The following is a 23,729-nucleotide window of genomic DNA, read 5'->3' on the forward strand; positions in this document are numbered from 1 at the left end:
ATAAACCTTGCCTTGCTTATTATTAGAAAAGGCATAAAAATCCTCAGCTCAGACCTTCTTCATCATGTCTGACAAGTTGCAGCAAAATCTACAGGTTAGAAATAGTTGTTCTTAGTAAAATCTAATTATGCTGAACAATTAGACTACTGGAGAGAAAAAAACAGCTAGCACCTGTGGGCAAGGGGGTAGTGAAAACAGTAATATCCAATTAGCACCTGTGCAACAAAGGGAGAAAAGGATCATTAATTTCTTTTAGAGAGACAGGCAGCAAGAAAAACAAAGTCCTTAGTTTTTAGGTTTGACTTTGACGTTTACTAGGAGATAATAAGGTAGACATTGAATACTCTTCTGGTTATTTTGATTTTCTCCTTTATTTATGTCATTTCATAAAGTGAAAAACCTGACTGCAAATTTTAATGATTTCTAGGGAGCTGCTGCTGTTAAATACTGGAACAAGTTAAAATTTCCAGTTGAACAGCTGTTGAGCTTCTATATCCTACAGTAGCAAAGAGTAATTTGTACTCCAGAAATGGCTGTATAGGGTAACCCATCCAGTGAGATGTCACATATATAAAATACAAAGAAAATACTAGAGTTTTCTTAAATTAGAATTTAAGAGACTTGTCTGCATACTTCCAGTACTTTCAGTTAGCAGTAAGATCTGAAACACATGGAATTTTTTGCCAGGAAGTAAGCAGTCTCCAAGGTAACAGGGACACTGAATTGCAGTCAAAATGCCACAAACTTCATTTATTGTAACATACCCCTAAGTCATAGGGGCATCACAGCTGAATTAGATGTGGTTTGGAAAAAAAAAAAACAAAAAACTGTGGACACCTGAAATGAAAAGGGGGTGAAGTTTAATCTTAAAGATGATAGCTTAATGGAGACATAATTTGTAAATTTGTAAAATACACAATTAATACACTTTAATAAAAACAGCATAATCTTTCCCTTTGAAAAAAAAGTAAGCAAACTTAACTAGGTAAAATGTCTAATATGCTGTACTAAACAAGTTTAGAGTGATACATATCTAAAATTAGATTGCTAAAAACTTTATTTACAATAAAGATGAATTTGCATGGTCCCTAAAATAAAATTTCTGGGAGTCTCTGGATTATCACAAACTACAGTTGAACATTTAATTCTTGGTGGGGGGGGGAAATCTTCAGTATAAGTAATTTTTGTCTTGCATTTGCTAGATGAAGACAACAGGCCATAATGTTTCAATAGCAGCAAATTACAGAACTTGAAAACTAATCCCGTACTTTTTAATCGACTCCTGGTGCATTTGATGCGTGCCCAAAGTGCTGCAGCTGCACACCTGTGACCCCTGAGCAATGCTGTCAGCCTTCGGGAGCAGGATTAAAACCACAAGGCCTGAGAGCCGCGCTGACCCCAGCGGCGCCTGTTCCCATTACTGAGCTAAGGTAATGTTTGTTTCTAAGACATGGAAGCACTAATTAAAAAAGTGGAAAGCAAAAGGAGACCTATTCTGCTTAGCTATTCATGTTCAACGGGAGCCTGCACGACAGCTAACACTCCCTCAAACACGAGCACGCACCAGATCATCCCCCAGGCGCAAATCACTTTCAGAGGGTGGATGTAAGCCAAAGGATACAAAAATTACCATTCTGCTTGCGTAAAGCTAACAGAGAGGCTAGCAAACGTTCCCCCCCCCCCCCCCGCCGCCCTTTTGAAGGGAAGGGGGAGGAAAGCGCGGCTAGCACCGGGCACTCCCCCCCACCCCGCGGCGGGTCACGCGGCGCCGCCAGCGCTCAACGGTCCAAACGGCTTCGGCGGCCCCCCGCCGCGCGCTCCGCCCGGCACCGCCGCGTCACGCGCACTGGCAGCACTCCCTGCTAACGGCCGCGCATTTTAAAATAGCTCCTGTGCGAGGCCTCGGCCGTCGCGTTGCTCTGATTGGTTAGGATCATCCGTCAGTTGTGCCTCGGCCGGCTGGTGATTGGCTGGTTGGGGCGGAGAGAGGGAAACGCGCAGCGGCGGTGTGAAGCGGCCGAGGTGGTGGGTGGCGGTGGCGCCGGCGCCGCGTGGGGCGGTTTTTTGCGCCTTGCTTTCCCGGTGTGGCGCAGAGCTGCTGCAGGACAGCGGGGACTCGTACTGCGGCCTTGCCCTTCTGCGGGAGGCGGCAGCGGTGGCTTCAGGTCGTCGCCGCGCAGTGGGGAAAGGTGAAGGCGGCGGGGTGGGACGCGACGGCGTGAGGAGAAGGGATGGTGGCGGCGCCGTCAACGTGCAAGTCGACGCGAATAACGCTGAGTGTTTCCGGGGCTGCCGTTGTTCACTCTTATTGCTCCCGCGGTCCCGTGTGGCCGGCCTGCCTCTTCAGGCTGTCGTCTCGGCCTGGCGCCCGTCCCAGGCCCGCCCGCTTCGTCTCCTGGTCGCTTGTCCTAACTCTCTGGCGCCTCCTCTCTTTTCCGCTTTCGGTCGTTTGCTTCGACACCCTCATCAACTCTCATAATTTTAATTTGGCGTTCCATTGCTGCTCTTACAGATAAGTCCTTCTTGGCTGGCTGGCTGAGCTGGATGAGAGAAAGAGGAACTTAACTTATCTCTACCTCACTCCAGACTTTGTCGTGGTCCTTCCATATTTTGTTAGCTCTGAATCTGCTGAGAAATTTCTCGATTACTGCATCTCTGTGTGTGCAGCCTGCAGGCTGTGAAACACGGTAAATATAGCTAATTTCCTGAGAAGAGATGGAGCACCATTTGTAGCATGTGGAAGTCATGCTGTTGTCTGTAGCTGTTGACTTCCAGGACTTCGTTGTGCTCTGTCCAGTTTCCTTGCTAGAATCTCCTTTTGATGAAGTCAGGGGTCGTTTGGGGATTGGTTGTTTTAAGGACCTATGATGGGCATCACATGAACGTCGTCTTTTCCCCCAAATGGCTCACATAGATTCCTGTCCCAAAATGAGTAGCTTCTTGATAGAAAAAGAAATGTTTATTTTTTCCACAAAAAAAACCCTTCGTTTTCTAGGTTGGAAAATAATTGTAGTTGTGTTTACTCTGTTACTGTCCTAATAATGGTTGTATAGAGTCTGTTGTAATGTCATATGAAGACTGTTATGAGAAGAATGTGTTTGTATACAGGAACAGCTTCTACAGTACAGTGTTTCAAAGTACATTTAAAGTGACTCTAAGCTACTGGGCAAAAGAATATCCACCTCTAGACAGAAGTATCACTGTATATAACATGCACAAAAATAGCAGTGGAAGGGGCTTCTTTATCCTTAAGTTCAGTCCAACCCTAAGTATTTACAGCATATAATACCTTAAAAACCTGAAAACCTTTATATAAAAAGATAGGGGAATAATATTTGTAAGTTAACTACTAAGTATGGCTTTTTTTTTAGTAGCAGTTCTTGTTTTCTTTAGAAGAAGGGAGTTAATAATCAGCTGTCACATGAAATAAACTATAGATAATGGTGCTGATTTGGGTAGCCAAGGTAGATAAGAGAGTTTAGCCTCAGTTTGTACAAAACCACCAGAAGCCTTAAGGAGGATGAAGAAGAGAAGGTGGCTGTAGTTCCAGTCTGTAAAAGAAAAGATAGTTGTAGCTACTTTTGAAGTCTTTTTCCCTTTCCTTTGGTAACATCCATCAGCTCAGTGCAGCAATGGAGTTAGTTTGGGTTTGGTGCAGTGCTTGAACTAACTGGGCTTTTGGGACCTTGAGTCCCAAGGGATCCCTATTGAAGAGACACCTGAATGTTTATGCACCGTTTACTCTCTGGTTTAGTGTTCTTTGTACTCTGCTTTCCAGATTTTTTAATTGAGGTCTTAACTAAGAAGCTTTGGCTTCATTGTTCAGCAAATAGAATGTTTTCTTGTCAACACACTGTATGTGGAATTGAAGTTGGTATTAAATGTTTTTCTTGCAGAAAATAAATTGTTGAGGTTTGAGGGTGTTATTTATTAGGGTCTGACATTGAAGACAAAGCAAGCTGAACATGCAGAGGGCAGTAAAGAACAAACAGGAGTTGTAGCTTCTGTTTCTGGTGGTGATTCTTACTTGGAATATTTGTTTTGGAGAATGAGGAGCATGGCAGTTGGTCTTACCATGTTATCAGATTAGCAAACCTCAGGGGTTGGACTGTTTTAAGTCAATGTGTTTACTGTTTGTGCAGGTGATCATGCCCAGTGTTGAGGAAGATTGCTTCTGGCTAAGTTTTTGGACCTTTAAGGCAAAAAAATCTTGGGAAAAGAAGAAATAAGATGGGGAAGGAAAAAAAGAGAAGCAGTGAGAAAATTAGGTTTTAAGTTACTTCTTTTTTTTTTTTTTTTTAAGGGACTTTACTAGCAGGCTTGATAATAGCTTATGGGTTCGTTGGTATTGTTCCCATCACGTAGATGACAGAAACGCAAAGCTGTGGTAGGGGGTCTTGGCATACCAGGAAATAGCAGATGGAGCAGTAGTAACTGTAATAATAAACCTTTTTCTTTGTGGACATTGCAAAAGTGAATAAAGGCATCAAAGTAAGGATGCCCAGAGGTGGGTTTACCTCAACTCCTTAGTTTTGTCAGCCCGTTCTGCCTAGTTTTATTATATATTGGTTTTAGTTAAGTTGTATTGTTTCTGAGTTCTTTGAACTGTTTGCACTAGTTAGGCATGGACTTCATGCATTTCTTAAGTATTTTTTTGGACTCAAATACAGTTTTAAAATTACTGGTATTTCTATAAAACATAGTAATAAGAAAGTGGAACTTATTACTTTGAACAGTGTAAAAGTGTATACAACTGTGGTAACACATGATGATTTATGAAAGAATGAATTCTTTAGTATACTTGAAAGACAACATACTTATAAAATAGCTGTGAGACCACTGAAGAGTAAGTTCCATATTATGAAAGTTCTAATATGGAATCTATAATTGCTGATTAATGTTTTGAAAGCAAGTACATAGATAACAGTAGTTGGATGTAGGGTTGGAGGCTTTATGCTAAGCTTAAAGTCATAGTAAATAGTCACATATAGCATAAATTGTTTTTCTGTGCTTTGGTAGCTTCTGTATGTAAATAGTAACTTAGAATTCTTTTAATTTAAAATACCTGCAATGTTCTGTTGAAGCTGTTGCAGCTATGCATGAGGAAAGTACAGATGTAACAAACGGATTTGGCAGAGTCAGAAGTGGTACTCAGAATGAAGCTGCCTTACTGGCTCTGATGGAGAAGACTGGATACAGCATGGTTCAAGAAAATGGGCAAAGAAAATTTGGTGGTCCACCACCAGGTGAGCATTTCTTTAGAGATTATGAAGTTAGAGTTTATTTTATATAAAGATAGCTATACTCTGTCAGACCAAAAGTTCGTGTAGTCCCAGATCCTGTATTTTGAGAGTGATCAGTAGCAGATGCTTAGGGAAAGAGTGTAAGAAACAGTACATACAGAGTTTTGGTATGCATTTACAATTTCAGCAGTTTGAGATTTCTTGTGCCAGAACTATGTTGAACAGCTCTTGATGGACTTAAGAAGTCACAGCCAGTAAGAGTAGTTAAAGTTGTCAGGGGCAAAGCAAATGTGAAATTGAAAATGCTGTGTGTGTTCATGTGATCGAGAACATGCATGGAAATGTTTAGTGACACTGTCACTTAAAACAGATCAGTGGTAGCAGGTAGACCTTACCCTAAACTAGTATGTCTGTGTTTACCACCTGCATTGGCATGTGCGTTTGTTGGCAAATTTGCTCTCTGAGATAACACTGATGAAGATAATCTAACTCTTTTCATTTTCAGAGTTGACTGTTATGTTCTCCAAATCTAACATAACTTAAAAAAAAATTCTGAGAAAAAAACTTAATAAATGTTGAGCTTCTGGAGCTTATAACCTTAATTGGAAAGTATAAGACATGGAAATGAAAACAGTGAATTTTCATTGCTTTTTTTGGGTCCTGTGCTTAGATTGTTGCAGAAGTAAAAATGTGATTAGATACATAAGTCATTAGGAGAATTACATGGAAAAAAAATTGAGATGAATTGCATCTCTCTCACCAGTGGAGTACTACAGTTAAAATGCTGGTTAAAGTTTGGTCTACTCGAACTGCTGCAAAAAGGGAATCCAACAATCTGTCATCCAGCAATGAATAAGGTACCCTGTGAAGGAAACTCATTGGTCAGTTGGTAACTGTTGGGGTAATGGTACTTTGGTGAACTGATTCTGTGTTTTCTTTGTTGAATACACACCCAGCATTGGAAAATACCATATACCAGGTTGTCCTTAAGTCAGGAGTCAAAACTGTAGTCCCGGTTGGCAGTAATGTGCTGTAGGAGCTCAGATAGTTTACAAAGAAATTGTATATTCTTTTCTGCCTTTGGTATATACGATGAATTTATATGCAGCTTTAAAAGTAGAAGGTAGTTTCTTTTCAATGGTAGTTGGCTTTTACCTGGAATCAGTGTTAATTAGTTACCAGTCTGAGGATGATGGTAGAAATTTGATTCGGGTTAATAAATTAACATTGTCATTTAATTCCATGACTTCCTTACAGTATTAAGCATAGCCTCCTCCATTTTTTCTTGACTGAGCTGTGTGCTGCTGCTTTTCTTTGGAGTTCCTAAAAGATGTGGTGTTGGGTTAGGCATTTTTATTTGGGCAAGTGACTGGCAAGTAGTAAGTGATGGCAGCACTAGGTTACAAGCTGCATTATTTGTCTTGTCCTCTCAGTCCTGTTATGATATAGAGATTGAATGTTGTGTAAAAGTGTTGTATGAACAGTGTGTTGTGTGGAGAGGGGAAAAAAAAAAAACCTTCTTCAGAACTAGGTAAGTCCCAACACTTTGGCTCCAAATGAATGTTAATTCTGATCACTTTAGTAGATGCCCTGTGTACCATGTAGTTCTTAATACGCAGCTTGTAGAAGAAAAGTTGTTCTGCAAGAAGGCAAAAATTGCCCAATGATTCTGTTTTTTAAAAAATATTTCAGGATTAAATTACTTGCTCTTTGATGATGCTTACATGAAGGAAAAAGCTGTAAGGAAGTTACAAATGTCCACTTAAATATAATTTATTCTGAACTTCAAGCCATAGTAGAATATTTAATCATCTTGTTGTAACTTGTCGGGTGTCATTGTTCTTCCTTCGCCTCCTTACGCTTTGTCGTTTCATACTAACACTTATTTTTCAAACTTTATATTCCTTCTTTTCTGCCAGCTTTGTACTCCTTTCTTTCTCTCCTGCTAAGAACCTTTCTTGTCAAAGCTTTAGAAAAGTTTATTAGTTGTTTATCTGCATCTCAAACTTCTGCCTGAATCATTTGCCTAATTTATTTATTTTTTTTTTAAAATGCATATTAGAGTGCCATATTTGCTCTGCAGACCTTATTCTCATGTTTTTAAATGTATGTGTGCATTTTTACATTCTGGTGAATATATTTTTCAACATACATGGCAGGGATATAAAATGAAGAGTATATGAATGTCTGCTTGGCTTAATGGCAGAAACATGGATCTGCTTGTAACTTTCAGATGTGAACTATGGACTCACTTGTTTTGTAGCTACTTTTTACCTACTGTCCATCTCCAGCTGGTGGAAAACTGTGGTTAGTTGTTTTTAGGAAGAAAGGTGTTCTCTCTGTTTTGCTACTGAAGAAGTGATAGCTCCATATCCTGCCTTCCTTAGGGAAGCCTGTTCTGGTGGATGAAAGGAGAAGGTGGAACCAAAACATTTGGACTTTCTGAATGATGTGAAGGAAAAAAAATACTGCCACTGGGGACTCTGACCAAAATTTCTTAAAATGTGGGAAAGGAATGCAGAGAAACAATTGCAACTTTTTAATGTTAGAGTAGAAAATCAATTTAAAGTCTTCCTTTAGCAATTCATTTAATTATCACATATCAGTTGTATTAATAACTGACATGTAATTTTAAGGGGAAAAAAATCTTTGAAACATAGAGACTTACAGCAAGCCTGTCAGTGTTTTAAATAATGCTAGTTTCAATGGGCTGTCACATAAATTGAAATGAAAGAGGGAAGTAAAAAGGGGGGGGAAGAGAATGTCAGCCAGCGATTTAATTTTTAAGCATAGCAATAGCAAGATTTAAATACTGAATGAGAATATCCCAGTCCTAAACTAATGCTAAGAATAAATCCTGTACTGCCCTCAAAACTGTATGAGCAAAGTGCATTTGTTTGGCATTTGTACTAAGATTGTTGTTGGACAATTTATTTTAAGGTTGGGAAGGTCCTCCTCCACCTCGTGGATGTGAAGTTTTTGTGGGTAAGATTCCTCGTGATATGTATGAAGATGAATTAGTTCCTGTTTTTGAGAGAGCTGGGAAGATCTATGAGTTCAGACTGATGATGGAATTCAGTGGCGAGAATCGAGGCTATGCCTTTGTGATGTACACTACTAAAGAAGAGGCCCAACTAGCCATCAGGATTCTTAATAATTATGAAATTCGTCCAGGGAAATTTATTGGTGTCTGCGTAAGCTTGGACAACTGCAGACTATTTATTGGAGCAATTCCAAAAGAAAAGAAGAAGGAAGAAATACTGGATGAAATGAAAAAAGTTACAGAAGGAGTGGTGGATGTCATTGTTTATCCAAATGCCACTGATAAAACTAAAAATCGTGGCTTTGCTTTTGTTGAATATGAATCTCACAGAGCAGCCGCAATGGCTAGAAGGCGGCTAATCCCAGGTAAACCTTTTTTTTTCTTTTAATTAATCAGAATGTTGGGGGAGTGTTTATCTCCTTTTTTTTTGTCATTCCTTTTTTCATTGCTTTCTAGTATCTTGAAAGTTACAAAATTATGCGGTACTGCCTTTCAGCTAAAGAATATTTCTGTTTGATTCATGAATAAACAGTTCCTTTTTTCTTTTTGTTTTTTAAGTTCAAATGTTAAGCAGTTTTGAGAACGAATGAACAGACATCTGCTTTATAAACACAGGTTACTGTAATTTATGCCAAGATACGTATTTGCTTGGGCACACATCCAGTTTTCATTTGCATGCATTAGTCCCTGTATATGAATGCTTTTAAAGTTGAGCTTAAAAATATAATGGTTGGAATGTGTCCCTTATATTCTTTGAGTAGAATGAGTGATGTTATTGGTGTTCCATATCTTAGTGTTTGAAAGTCAGTTTTTAACCTTTTATTAAAAAATCATTTTAAGAGTTTAACAAGTAGAAGAAGACTTTCTTTACAGCTTACTTTATGTCTTTTGAGGAAGGGAAAGTAGAAAGGATTGAAAATAGGAGGGAATAGATAAATATGCAATTTAAAGGTAAATAATAGAAAAGAAAGGAAATAAAATGTAACAGGAAAGAAGTAAAACAGTATTGTTGAAGCAAAGGAGGTAAGCATAATTAAAAGAGATAGTACAGCATTGATCTCACTGAAGTGAATCACTGAATGTAAAACTAGTTCTGTAACGCTCAAACTGTTGGCTTGATATGAGTAACAAGGTGTGTGTGTGTGTGTGTGTGTTTTAGTGGATGTTTTGAGTGTCCATTGGAAAATACGGTAAGGCTCATGCTAATGCATATACATGTAGATTACTTTTTACAGGTGTTATGCTGATTTATTTTTACGTGTTAATCTTATTAAAGTTGGCGTGTTTACCAACTAGTAAAATCTCATGCTTGCAACTGCTCTATGTGTGTACGCGTGTTTGATTGAGCCTATGTTTTGACAAGTAATGGTGCTTAATGAACCTAAAGGATACTGATATGAACTTTTCTAATTTTTGCAAAGTCTTACTTTGTTTAATAACTTTAAGTAACAGGGTTTTTTCATACTTTGTTAAGTGGATGCAGGCAGCAAAACTCACAGTTTCATGTAGTCTGTACCATGCTTGTTTGCTTTTTTATTTTTTTTTTTCTGGAGGTACTTTGTAAGATCTAGATACCATTTGGTTTTTCCCTTGCATCTTTCTTACTGGCCTAATGCTTCTTTGCTGTAGGAACGTTCCAACTCTGGGGTCATACTATTCAAGTAGACTGGGCAGACCCAGAGAAAGAAGTTGATGAAGAAACAATGCAGAGAGTTAAAGTGTTGTATGTAAGAAATTTAATGATATCTACTACAGAAGACACAATTAAAGCCGAATTCAACAAGTTCAAGCCAGGAGTAGTTGAACGTGTAAAGAAGCTGAGAGACTATGCTTTTGTTCATTTTTTCAACAGAGAGGATGCAGTTGCTGCTATGTCTGTAATGAATGGAAAGTGCATTGATGGAGCTAGTATTGAGGTAACACTGGCAAAGCCAGTTAACAAAGAAAGTACTTGGAGGCAACATCTTAATGGTCAGATTAGTCCCAGTTCTGAAAATCTCTTAGGGTTTTCTAATAAAGAAGATGGTCATCAAAAATCCTTAGGAAAAGCAGCAAGTTTTTCAGTTCGTCTCAATGGCCAGCACAGTCCAAACCCCCCCGAAATTGAAAGGTGTACGTACCCATTTTTTCCAGGAACAAAACTTACTCCAATTAGCATGTATTCTTTAAAATCCAGTCACTTCAGTTCTGCAGTAATGCATCTGGATTATTATTGCAATAAAAATAACTGGGCACCACCAGAATACTACTTGTATTCAGCCACAAGTCAGGATGGGAAAATACTCTTAGTGTACAAGATAGTTATTCCTAGTATTGCGAATGGTTCCCAGAGTTATTTCATGCCAGACAAACTCTGTACAACATTAGAAGATGCAAAGGAGTTGGCAGCACAGTTTACACTTCTACATCTAGGTAAGCATAAATGCTTTTAATTAGTTCTTAAGAACTGAAGCTAGAAAAGTTACTTTAAAACTATGCTTTATGTGTCCATCTGATGTCCTGTGTACCTTGCATACCTAGCTCAGTATGGAACATCAGGGTGAGAGCACTGAAGGAACACAGTGTCAGCATTTATACTGTTCCAATGTGGGGGCATTTTTGCTTTCATTTATCTACCTTAATATTTATAAGGAAGAACTAGATGGCATGTTAAGTGACAGAGGTGGGTATAAGGTCATCTACATGATGCTGAATATTAATTTGAAAAGCTGTGTATATTCTTGATTTAATGCTTGAGAGGTATACCAGAAGCGGCTGGTGCATATTCAGATGAATAAATAGTTGTGGTAAACTGGTTTGATTTTTCTTTATAGACATTCTCAAGGTTATAGCAGAATTTCATTAGAGGGCTCTACTGAAGGTAACTTTGGGTAAAGACCGTTGTCATTTAGTATGTGTGGTTGTTATTTATGTTAAAGAGAAAATAAGCAGGAGAAAGTAGGACAGTTATTCTTAATTACTTTGAAGTCTAACATCTTCATTTATATATATTCTACTTCTTAAAATTAATATGTGACTGCTAGAAAAGGGACGATTTGATTATTATAATAAAGTCTGTTCTTCTCATAACTGAGGATGCACATCTCTGCAGTTCTGACAGTACGTGTTATCCCTGTTGCTTTGTAAGTTGATATACATAAATAATATAACATGTAACACTTTTCCCATCTGGTTACTGTCTGGTATTTTCCACTTCTGTAATACTGTAGTAGAAGGCAGAACTGACTTCTAATGCCAGGTAGTTTCATTAGTAAATGTAGTCATCATCTGATAAAATCCATCCTAAAGGAAACTAGATTCTTGGTACTCAGATTTGAAGGCTGTTGTGGAACCACACCATAATGGTTTGAAACCTCCTTAGGTTTCCAGACAGAGTTTTGGATAATTTATTCGATTTGTTCTTTTGAATAACTTTCCTTCTGCTTAATTAGCTCTCCCTTTTTGGCCCTTAGGTCATAGTATATTCGAAAAAGAGATAGAACTGATCTTTATAATTTTGCAAGTATTGGAAACCGTCACTTCATTTTTCTGATCTGCTGAGTAGCGTTCTTGTGCATCTGTTGAATGGTTTCTTTGAGCATGACAAGGACTGTACATGATGTATTCTGAAGTCTTACCAGTGTTTTGCATAGCAACATTAATATTGCTCTATCATTACAGTTCCAGTGAGTCCTAGAGTCAAAGCAGTTCTTTTCTGTGTATATTGCAGTAGAAATGGTGGGCTGCTCAGCTATTACAAGCTAGTTTCTTGTCTCATTGTCTGTAGCAGTTTTTTGGTGGTGGTGGTGGTTTTTTTTTTCGTTTGGGGGTTTTTTTTTTAGTTTTTATGACAATTCAGAAGAGGAACAATGCCAAAGTTGTTTGGGGGGGGGAGGAGGGTTTCTCCCCCCCCCCCCCCACATTTGTTTGTGTTTTGCTGTGGTGATAAGCAAGTTGTTTTCAAATCTCTTTAATATCTAGGAAGTTCAGGCAGGTTATGGTTTTGTGCACTATTATTTTTGTGCATTAACAGATCACTGCATTTTTTTCCACTTTTCTAGTTTTAAGTAAAATATGTGTTAGAATGTCGGCCTTCTAAGGCATGGGCTTCCAGTTTGAAAGGAGTGACGTTCTCAGTGAGAAGTATCTGCTCGGTGTGGTCCAAGCAGTGTTTCTGGCATCAGACTTGGTGATCCTGTGTAGTGTAGCTCTGGAATATAAGCACAATGTAATCATACAATGCAATAACAGCAAGTTATCCTTTCCTGATTTGCTCTGCATACCCGGGACCACAACCACTTTAAAAATGACACTGCTAAAGAAAACAGAATGTGTCTGGCTTTGATCTCTGAGGTCAGCATGAGCTCTCGCCATCTCTTCTTGAGATGTCTTCTGCTACTGGGTAAGGTTTTCAGTTTGTTGATACTGCTGTGGAAATGGAAGAAAGAGAAATGAGAACAGATAAGAAACTGTTTTTTTCAGATGGTTTTACTTGTTAACATTGGCCGTGGAACTAAATTTTCAGGGAAATGGAAGCAGAAAAATCAAGTGGGGCATTTTCTTTTTTTTTTCTTTCTTTCTTTTCCCTGTTATTGTTTTGTTGGCTTGGAAAAGCTCCAGCTGGTAAAAATCTGATAAAATAGTGTTGCCATCTTTCTCATACTAATAGTGCTACTCTACGCTTGTTCTGGAAGTCTCTTAATGCTTATATTGTGTGAGGTTTTTCTTTTGGTTGGAGCTGGTAGTGGACTTACTTAAGGCTTGACTGTGATGCCTTTTCTTGCAATGTAGAACTGAAATTCGAACAAACGTTTTCCTCATGTTCAGAAGCTTACTTCTCCTTGTTTTTGTTTCTGCATGTCCAAAAGTTCTTGGAGGAAGAAGAATCTCCAAAATACAAAACCTAATGACTTTTCTCTACTTCAACAGCAGTATGTTTTATTTGCATTAGTTTGTCACTTCCAAAAAGGTGATACTTTCAGATAGTCAGAGCACAGTGAATTCTTTATTTTTAATAATAAAACAGTAAAGTATGTGTGCTTGGTTTTGTATGCATTTATCTAATGCATAAGGTTAATCATCTTTTTCCATTTTTTTCGTAGCTAGCGAAATTAGGGTCGTATCGTTATAACCTGTGTAATTCTGAACCAAAGTATTAAAAACAATGCTAAACTTGTAATAGTGATGGGGGGTTCTTACTGTTTAAAGAAGATGGGTGGCAGCTTCAGATTCTGTGCCCAGCTATGCGTATCCCTGCCCATATTGTCTCTTCCAGCTAGCATTATCTAAGATAAATACATTTTCTCTTCCATACTGCTTTGAGAAAGAATTGCCAAAACAGTTACAAGGAAATAGTTGAGTAAGAATGATTATTCACAACTGTGGTCAAAATGGGAATATAAAGAAGCTTTTTTGTTGTTGCTTTGTTTTTTTAAAGAAAGTATGTTTGAGCTTTTCATCTTTTCAGTTATAGTTGTAAGTACTATAGGAAAGACATTTTAAGGTGAATTTAAGTTAATAGTATCTCTCTTAAAGTTTGGTAGCACTTCAAAGGCTGTGAATTCTTACCTACTGGGATTTCCAAATCCCAGGTTCAGATTTTAAAAGCATGCCCTAGTATTTGTAATGCTGTCTTATTATCTTTGAACTACAAAAGTTATCTTTGAACTACAAAAGTTATTTTTATTTTGGTGGCTTCTGTGCATTCTTGGTACTGGGGATTTGCCCTAGCACAGAGCATGCAGAGCCCTGTTTCAAAGCAGGCATGTATGACTGACTTTTGAAAGATACAGCTTTTTCATGTTGATAAACATGTTGGTGTTCAGCATTGTCCTGATGCCTTAATGACTCTAGAAACAGAAAAGTTTTTCCTTACCTAATCTGCAGAGGGTGTTTTTGTTCTAACTTGATACGGTATTTTGAAAGAACTGTCTGAAGCAAAAGAAGAGTTGCTGGATGTAATAGAGGATCCCTCCTACTCGCTGAAGTGGTTTGGCATGTTTGATGACTGATGCTGCATGGACACATATGTGTTCCTATAAGTAGCAGTGATACTGAGAAAAGCATCAGTATGTTTTTTCTTGGAAGCAATTTGCTATAAACATGAGTGGACAAAGATGAGACTGATTATTTGCTACTGGTAAGTAATATCTCTTACAGGAGCTTAACATTTCTGCCCACTTAATTTTTTGTGATGTGTATGTTTTTTCTTTTAAAATCAAAAAAGTAAATTAAGGTAAGTGGATGAGAAGGGGATGCTTTGAGAGAATTTGAAAATTTAACTGCGTAGGCAAAATTGTTACCAAGCAGAATGAAAAATGAGAAACTTCTTTCTAATACTCTGTGCCATGCTAAAGTCCAGAGAGCATCTAGTGTGCAAGAGTGTGACTTTGTCAGAGGGTATAAAGGTGAGTAGCAGAACATAATTCTTGCAGTGTTTTAGGAACAAAGTGAGAAGGAAAGCTGCCTGCAAAATCTAAGATAATAAAATGTGTGCTTCAGACATTCTTTCCTTTATGACAGAGACTTTTTATTATTTTAGTAGTTGCATTTTCTTTTTTTGTACTGTTTAATCTCTGCTGACTGGTATTAGTAGGGAAGACAGTCAAGGCTTTGACTCCCTCCCATATAGGTATTGTGTTTGAATGGTGTGTAGCATTAAAGTCTCTTTCTTCCTCGCTGCTGTTGAAACTTGAACTTCAATCTGCTTACCTGTGCTGTTACTTATATTGGGCGATCACAGACTCTCCTGCTATAAATCATCTGCTTGATTTGATCTTGACAGAGAAACCATTGGGTACAGTCAGTATTCTCTTGATCCTTTTTTCCCTATGCCTTGTTTTGATTTATTTAGACAAGTTTGTTAGGTTCTGCTTTCATAAGGTTTCTGCCTCTTAAAGGTAAAATACATAGTCCAATAAACTTTATTGACTTTTGAAGGCCAGAGAGGACAGTCTTTATCTAGTCTTATTTCTTCCAAAAGTATACATAAAATTTCCACAAGCTACATCTTAAGATCTCTTGAATTGATATGGAGATGTATTAGACTCTCTTGATTTATTTACTCTTTCCTTGTTCAAATATGAGGTTGGTGGTGGTGGGGAGACATGGACTTTTTCAGAAAGTTGTAAATGTTTTTGCAGTGTAGACAGCATTTTAATAGCTTATCACAGCTCTTTTCTTTTGAGATGTGGCAGTTAGTGACCTTCTTAGTTAAAAGGAGTCAGAAATATTGTCAGTGTTTTGATGTTGTGTAGTAGCACTAAATATGAAAGCAAGCATCTTGGGGTCAGCAAGTTCTCAACAGGTCAGTGCGTGGTATACCTGTTAGGAAAGGCTGGAAACCTGCTGCAATGCTGTGTTCCCAAAGATGTGTCTGAAAAACCACATATTCTACTGGTTTTGCGATTACAGAGTAACGAGCAATCAGTTTAACACTGCACTGTTACAAACAATAGTTTTCAAGGTGCTTTGATCAGTGCTTCACATGGAGAGGATGATTTGTTTGAGAAAAGACAATTTGTTGATACTTACCTCTTACCATGTGTACATTTTGGGTTATGCAAGAGGATTCTGCAAACTTGTATTAATATAAAGGAACAGAGACTTCTTTATTATTCTTTCAGATTTTTTTTGGTGATCTAAGCAGCTATTTCTATGCAAACACTTCTTTTTATATAAACAATTCTATCTTGTACAATGTAAGTTGAATGTATAAAACAAGAGGGTTTTTTTGCCAGCTAAATTCTGTGCCAGACAGAGTTTGGAGATGATTAAACTGAACAGAAAGGCTCTTTTTCATGATAATTTCAGATGTCGTTTATATATAGTCAGTAGAAAAAGCAGAAGTGTAATTGCAGGAATAAAGGTTTCTACAGACAAACATAAGGTACATATAATCACCGAATACTGTGTCTGGAACTTCAGTATGTTTCTCTTGGTTATTACAGGTAGTGTATTTTTGTATCTGTATATTGTTACACTGCAAATAGAGCTAAAATTATTTTCTCTTTTTGAATACATTGGTACAGCAGTATCTATTTTTTCCTCAACACAGTAAACAAAATATCTAGAATCCATTGTATTCTCCTCAGTAATGTTACAGTTATTAATCTCCTTTATCTAATATAAAACACACTGGATTTTTCTTTTTGTGCTACTTATTTTTGTATTCCGTTTTACTTAACAGAATACTTGGCTGATACCACCCACATGCAGTAGTCCTAAACAGTCCGTGGTACAACAGTTTACCACTTGGTGTCACCAGAATATTTTGAAAATGATGCTCAGAGAAAACAAAAACGTATGATTTCACAGAAAGACGGATGAGCTATGTTTTAAAGTTAGTATAGAAATTGTGAACAGAACAAGGAGAGAAAAAAATCAGGCTTGTTTAAATATATACCGATTACATGCCTAACTGCCAGTTTATGTGAAAAACGGAGCAGGACTACTTGTTGAAGTTCCTGAGGAAGGTGAACGTTTAAGGAGGTGGTGGGGAACAGAATAGGAAAAAAGCTGGATGTGCAGTAAAAGCAATAATTGGCTTTAGCATTGATTTCCGTCTCTTTTCAATACAGATAGTCCTTTAGCAGTTACACAGCAACTTGATGTTACTTGCAGAAGATGCTTGGCTGTTAAATGTAGTGTCCAGTTAGAAAAGTATGCAACACTTCCTACCCTCACCTCTTCAGACTGGGCTGTAAGCTGGCTAGACACGAGGCAGCTCTAATTTGGAGACCATGGTTGTTAGCTAGCACTGAATCTGTATCCCGCCTTTGGTCCAGAAGCTGTATTAGTGCAGTGCCAGTCCTCAGCTAAGTCTGCTGAGAGGCAGCACGTGTATCACTTGGGCACGCTGCTCCACCAGTGTAGCTCTGCAGCTTTGAGCTGCAGGCAAGAGCCCCAGAAGTGGTGGAGACATGCTCTGATTGTAGGTGAATTTCTGCCTCCTTCCCTCAGTGAAAGTAAACATCTGAACACTGAAAATGCAGAATGTTCTTCTGAGAATTTGTTTTCACTCCTTGCTGGAGGAACTCCCCTGGTTTACGGAAATTCAGTTTTGTTACTTGCGTTTGTTAGCTTATGGATTAAAGTAGTTTATTTAAAAATGTGCTTGTAAAATTTTAGGAATAGAGTGTATACGTATTTGAATATAATTGCATGTTAAATTATATCCAGATCAAATTGCCAAATATTTGTTAAATTGTTGGTTAAAGAATACTTTTACAGATTAGATTTGCCAGCTCACAGTTTCAAGATAATGTACAATTTTCAGTTGGAGAACAAACTGTTTTTATAAATATATATAAATCATTATTTATTGTAAAAATCACTGTAATTATGTAATTGTACTCACTGTTAGATTTTCATTAAAGCAGGCAGAGGCTATGACCAATCTCCTAAAGTGAAAAATTGTGCACTAAATTTCCTTGTGATAGTACGCTGGCTTCCTTTCAGTTCATGTAATTGCATAGAGAGGCATTTACTTTTAAAATGGAGTCAGTTGTAATAGTGGGTGCAAATCAAATTTGAACTTCAGAGCTGAGTTTTGTGTTTTCCAGTAGTTGCTTTACCTGGTTGCGAACTGTGGGCATTGATTAAAAGAACAGATTTTTTTTTTTTTTTTTGTCCTGCATGTGCTGTAGGCACATTCCTGGGGAGGAGGTGAGGGAGATTGAGGAGGGTGCCCAGGTTGTAGCTTGTCCCCTCCTGCTTTCTTGTTTGTGTGATGTCTTTGGAAGGCTGAGGACAGTCCCTTCAGTTTCCTTGTGTGAGGATAAAAGGGGTGAAGCTTTCATAGTCCTGTGCTAAATCCAAATTATAGCAGGACTCTGTTTCACCTAGACACCCAAAACTGGAAGTTTTTTTAGGGATTCAGTCAGTTTAGGTGGGAAAACAATATGTATTTTTTAATTAAGATGATGTGAGTCTTAGAGTATGGTGATAGTTTCTCCCTTCATGCCACAGTGTTATTCCTACTGTATTCTGGGGAGAGATACCTGAACTATAATTCAGGATATGTTTAGCAAGTTCTTGTGTTTACAGGAATCCAAGAGTTTACATCATTATTTAGCTGAGGGTTTTTTGAGTCAAGTGACAGGTGTCGTCCCCCCCCCCCCCCCCCCCCGCAACTGAAACTAAATTTAGGTATGAAAAAATATTTGCACCATTCTTAGTCCAAGTGAAAAATTAGTCCATTGTTTTAAGTAGCTAAAAAACTATGAGCAATCATCCTTGCTTGATAACAAAGCATCATATATATATATATATATATTGCAAAACATGAAGACCAAAACAGAACATGCAGAAGTTTATTTATACTGTTCATTCTGCAAAATAAATGACCACTTTGTTTTGTTATTTCTATCATAATAGCAATAACATGGGCTTTTTATCTTCATATAATTCTATGAAAAACTGAGAGCTTTTATTTTTTGATTGAGTTAAATATTTTAGTTCTTGCATAATCTCTTAAACCATTTTAGAAATGAAGTAATCACATTCTAGTAGTTGTTTCTGTTGTTGAATGTTACCTTCAGTAGCCCATCTGATTTCAATGGAATGTTGTATAGAGGAAAGTAAATTGATAATAAGTAGAGGCAATCAAACAGTGGTTCTTGACTGTTATAAACTATCCTTTATATTTATCATAAAACTTACTTTAAAGTAAAAAAGTCTTTCTCTAACTTTCTTGCATAGGTCTGCACTGATGTTCCCCCTAGGAGTAACAGAGATAGAAAAATTGAAACTTCAGCAAACTGCTCTATTAAGAATGTACTGAGAATCACGTTATTTCTCTTTGGAAGAGAGAGTTATAATTTTGGCAGGTCTTTATAGTACAAGAAGTCGTCTTGTATCTTGATTTCTTTAACACTTTGTCCAGGTGTCCCCCTCCTTAATCCTGTGTTGCAAGGTCTACCAAGGATTGTTGGATAGCTTCACAGCAGTTACTGTTGTTTTGTTTTGTTTTTTCTTACTAGTTCTAAAAGTCAGATTTCTTGAAACAGAGTGCCTCGCAAATGAATCCGGTGAGCATAGAGAGAACTGGATATCCTAAACTGACCTGTATCAATTAAGTAAACTTCGTTACCTGCTAGGTGAATATTCACCATTTGATTTCTACAGTGTCAAGTCTTTGATGTTATGAAATACCTTTTTTCTATGCAGCATGTGATTATCCTTCTTTTAGTGCTGATGCAAAGTCATCTCTTTAATTCATAATTTGAAATTTCTTTTGGGGAGAGGAAAGTCTGTCAGCACCTGTGTACCCATACAGCTTATCAGAAGATGCAGAACGTCTTCTTAGTCCTTCAGATACCACCCTGTGTAGCAAAGGCTGAGTCTGGGAGTTCTCTCCCAACTGAGTCTGACTTAAGGGTAGTGGGGAAGGTGAGGGAAGAAAGGAAAATGTTTCAGTGAAGTTTTTTCAGTTTCAGGGAGCTGCAAGGTTTTAGACATGTATTCCACAGCATCTTTGTTCCCTTGCACAGGCTTCCATGTGGCAGTATGGGAACAGCTTGTTGAGAAATTAATTCTTACATGGAAGAGAATGTTTAAAAATAGAAGAAAAACTAAAGGTACTGAGGCATCTGAATCAAAGACAATCATTTTATCCACTAATTGTAGCATATAAATTACAGTTTATTCCAGTTCATTGCTTCAATATTGTTCATTTTATATGTTCTGAAACAGTCTGTGTGTTTTATGAATTCACTTGTTTAAGTTTCTTAAATACTGCATGCAATAGCAATTCACAATCAAGGATAAAATTTGTAAAAACTAAATCAGGAGTCTGTACTCAGCATCTGGTTTTCAGAGCAAAGGTATCAGTAGAAATTACTGTTTTGGAATTTGGACATTCTCCTTAATGGTGTCACATTCAAGAGTGAAATGTTTGTTTTACTGTTTCATAGTAGGATTTTCTTAACTTCAACACGGTCTTGGTTGGCCTTACCAAAATTCACTGTATTGATGTTGGAACAATTACAGCTAAGTACTAAATGTTTTCTATAGACCATAGTAGTTATTTAAGCATTATGCTAATTTTCATCATTATTCAGTATCTTTTCAGCTTCTCTGTGAAGCTTTGATTTCTAAGAGTCATTTCACCTCACTAGACTCTTACCAAAAAAGTCAAATAATGCAGTTTATTCTTAAAATCAGAAACTGCAGTTTGTTGCACTTCAGTGAGTAGTTTTAACTTTGAAGTTAAATTTAAAAAAATACAGGACTTGCTGTTTGTTTAGCAAACATAATTGTTGGGGGTGTTTTGTGGCTTTAGGAGGGCTCAGAGTGCAGCCTAAGGTGTTCCTTTACAGTGTAAATTCGGAAGCTTTAAATATTTATCAGATAACTTTTCTACATTTGTGCTTTTTTTAATCACCATCTCTGAGCAAGCTGATAGCTTTGTTGTTCCTGAAAGCAGCATAGTGCAATAGTAGAGGTGAATAAACACGGCAAGATTGTGTTTGGTGCAGTTTTCTTTCCCTCCAGGACTTACCTCAGCTGCACTGGTTGGGCTGTTAGAGAAGCTGGTCCCAGGGGTGTTTCCGCCTGTGTGCGCACTCAAGGAGGCTCTTGGAAATGGTCAGTTCAGTCTCTTGTTTTCAAAGGAGACCAAGGCTCCACCGCTGCCGCCCTGCTGCTGGATCACCACTTCAGTAGCGCCACACAGAGAAAGGCTATGGTTTTTGCTTCTAAGAGAATCCCAGTCTGATCTCTGACTTAGTTGTATTTGCAGCATGGGTTTAAGCTTGTGTTCAGAACTGGAGTTGTTATTACACTGATGCCTTGAACTTTCTCTGGATAGTCAATTTCATGCAAAAGAAAAAGACTAAGGTTTTATATCTTCTTTAAAGAAGTGTTATTCTTAGCTTTCTGCATTTTATTGCAGAAAGATAAATGCTGTCTTTTCTGGACTATGCTATTGTGGATGAATTTAAGTTATGTGCGGTTGTCTGTCACTTCTGAGGACTCTCTCATTTTTTTAAAAGGGGATTACCATCTTTTCTGAGTGTCAGGAGTGGTTTTTCTTTTCCCCCTCTTTTTTTTTTTTAAAAAAAGCTTATAAGGCAGTTTGAAAATAGTATTAAATCCATGCTCAGTGTTAACTTTACTGCTGGAAGCTTCTAATCTGAGTCACCCAGCATTTGTCCTGAAGATGCAGTTATTTTTCTGTCTCTGCTGCTTACAGACAGGAAACAAAATTGTAAGTCTGGGCCTGTATAGGAGAACTTGGAGAAAAATGGGTAAGAAAGATTTAAGTGTTGGACCAAGTTTATCCATAAAATGACTGAGTTCAGTGGAGTCAGTAGCTTCAAAATACCACTGAATTTAGTGCCCCTTTCTGCTCAGTTGATGACCACACTGAAGACAGGGATTGTCTGTGAATTGTGTGTAGCAGAACTTGGTACTTCCCTTGATATCAGGTGCTAAATATATATAATACAAAAGACTACTATTACATGTAACAAATTAATAAAACTTGTAATTTTAATGAATAAGACAGTGATCTAATACACACATTGCAGTTGTCCTTATTATTGTGAAGTTTGGTTAAAAGAATTAAAGGCTGAGAAAATACTGATCTTCAATACCAAAGAATTTTTTTTTTTTAAAGTGTAAGGCTTTTATACACTTATTTAATGTGCTATATATTTTTGTAGGTTTGAAACTGGAGGAAAACAAAACATTTATTTCTCCTTTTTAACTAGGTCCTTTCTGATCTTGCTTGAATGTTGACTAAACATTTTCTCAGTTACTTGAGTTAGTATTGGGGGGGAAAGAGGAAGGGGAAGAAGGCAGCATCTGCCAAAACTTGTAAAAGCTTTCATTAGGCCTTTGTCTTAAGTTCCTTAATAGTTGAAGATCTTACTGGAATTGAGAATGCAGTATGCTTTTGAAATAAAAATTTTTGTTTCCCCCCCTTCTCCATAGCCAACTGTACGCCCTATTTGGCTTGAATTGTCCTGAAGAGCGTTGCCCTGAAGAGCATAGTTGAGCAGTTGGAGAGTTTGGAACTTGTTACTTTGGATCTTGCCATAAAAGGAAGTAGAACACCACAATGACACACAATTACTGGAAATACAACTTACATGTTTATTGGCTAATAATTTCGCAAAGAGCATGTGTATTTTAAGCTTTTCGCTTTAAAGATTAGTGAAATTAAATGTTAAATTTAGTTAATGTTCGATTAAATTTGTTTTGAAGATATAATTTGTTTAAAAATATTTTATTACCTATAGTAGTTTATAAACAGTAGCTTATCTTTAGCGTTGAAATAATTTACTCCAATTCCTACCCTTGTACTTTGAGTCTTGGGCAGAATTTTTTCGTTCATATTGTAAGTGATAAATCTTAAGCAGACCTTTAAAAAAATCCCCACTGGCTACTCTGCCTTTTCAGATTTGCTTCTGTAACTTAAAACAAAATTTTACAGGAAGACCGTATTCAATAAAGTCTTTGCTTCTGGTATAGCATTACATCTACAAAGGACTGGTAGGTTGAAGGGCTTTATATCAACATACCAACAGGCTATGCCAGAAGCATTACTGTAGTCTTTGGGGTTTACTGCATTAGGTAATTCTTGGAGACAGAAATGGACAAAAAAAAATCTGAATGCCTATGAATTCCTTGTACCTTTACGAACAGCAAGGAAATGCAACTTACTGAGCTGTCAGCACCTCCCTGCTGCAGCACACGGGCGCTCCCTGCCTTGCAGGCCGCGTTGTCCCTCGGCACCAGCAGTTCCACTTGCCTGCAGTGGCCATGTTGAACAGCAGCTTGCTCACTCTCCAATCAGGCCATATTCTTCTGAAAAAAACCATCATTTAATGGAAAAACTATTTTCAGTTTCAAGTTTAAAGTTTGTAAATCGGGTATGTGTAATTCATTCTGAGTAAGCTATCTTTATTTCTGTAGCTTGACTGTTTAGCACTTCTCAGTAAAATGCTTTATTTATTGAATGACAGAAAATAAAGGTCAGTATTTTTTTTCCTGAGATGAATACAGTGGACCAACCTCCTTTTTTAAAATTGGTTTATAGTTTCCATTTCTGGCCAAAGTATGGGCCAAGTGGCGTATGTTAAGAGTCTAATGGCCTGACCTATGCAAGTGTTGGTTGTAAGCTGTTTTGTCTGAAGAGCGTTTGTCAAAAGGGAATATTATGTAGCCAGAAAACAATGCAATGGAGAGATTTCTTTCAGGTTGAATAATTTTACTTAAAGCAGTCAACTACTGTGGTCCTTTACATACTTTAGTTAAACATGTTACACCAGTGTATTCTTTTATGTTAATTTAGGTGAAGGTAGTTAAACTTAATTTGTATTTGATATTAGATACCTACTAACTGTTTAAGCGTTGTAATTTCTAATGTTGAAATCATGTGTTTGACTTCTGTACTTGAATTTGAACATTGATATTAAATTTCTGCTGTTAGTATTTGGTGAGTGTCCATTAATCTT

At 37.4% G+C, this 23,729-nt stretch overlaps 1 protein-coding gene and 1 long non-coding RNA gene across 13 annotated transcripts in view; one reads left to right on the forward strand and one right to left on the reverse strand.

Moving 5' to 3' along the window:
- Positions 1-1,815: 1,815 nt before the first annotated feature.
- Positions 1,816-23,706, forward strand: RBM46 (RNA binding motif protein 46). Of its 6 annotated transcripts, XM_064510870.1 has the most exons (6): positions 2,124-2,189; positions 2,513-2,687; positions 5,085-5,246; positions 8,184-8,651; positions 9,916-10,698; positions 22,204-23,706. In XM_064510870.1, the coding sequence occupies exons 3-6, from the start codon at positions 5,096-5,098 to the stop codon at positions 22,227-22,229; spliced, it is 1,428 nt and encodes a 475-aa protein (XP_064366940.1). In that variant the 5' UTR covers positions 2,124-2,189; positions 2,513-2,687; positions 5,085-5,095; the 3' UTR covers positions 22,230-23,706. The 6 variants fall into 6 exon arrangements, with proteins under 6 accessions (XP_064366942.1, XP_064366941.1, XP_064366940.1 ...); XM_064510872.1 differs by lacking the exons at positions 2,124-2,189; positions 2,513-2,687 and adding an exon at positions 1,816-2,025; XM_064510871.1 differs by lacking the exon at positions 2,513-2,687 and having other exon boundaries at positions 2,060-2,189.
- Positions 10,692-23,729, reverse strand: part of LOC112995290 (uncharacterized) — a 209,553-nt gene continuing 196,515 nt past the window's right edge. For 6 of the 7 annotated variants that reach the window (XR_010388989.1, XR_010388990.1, XR_010388987.1 and 3 more), the window contains 2 exons: positions 22,936-23,079; positions 18,427-21,068 (listed from right to left, as the gene is read on the reverse strand). This is a non-coding gene — a long non-coding RNA (uncharacterized LOC112995290). Of the gene's footprint in view, positions 12,476-18,426; positions 21,069-22,935; positions 23,080-23,729 lie in introns of those variants that run through there. The other variant, XR_010388986.1, reaches the window with a different exon arrangement.

This window comes from Dromaius novaehollandiae, chromosome 4, assembly GCF_036370855.1.
Source record: "Dromaius novaehollandiae isolate bDroNov1 chromosome 4, bDroNov1.hap1, whole genome shotgun sequence".
Lineage (NCBI taxonomy): Eukaryota > Metazoa > Chordata > Aves > Casuariiformes > Dromaiidae > Dromaius > Dromaius novaehollandiae.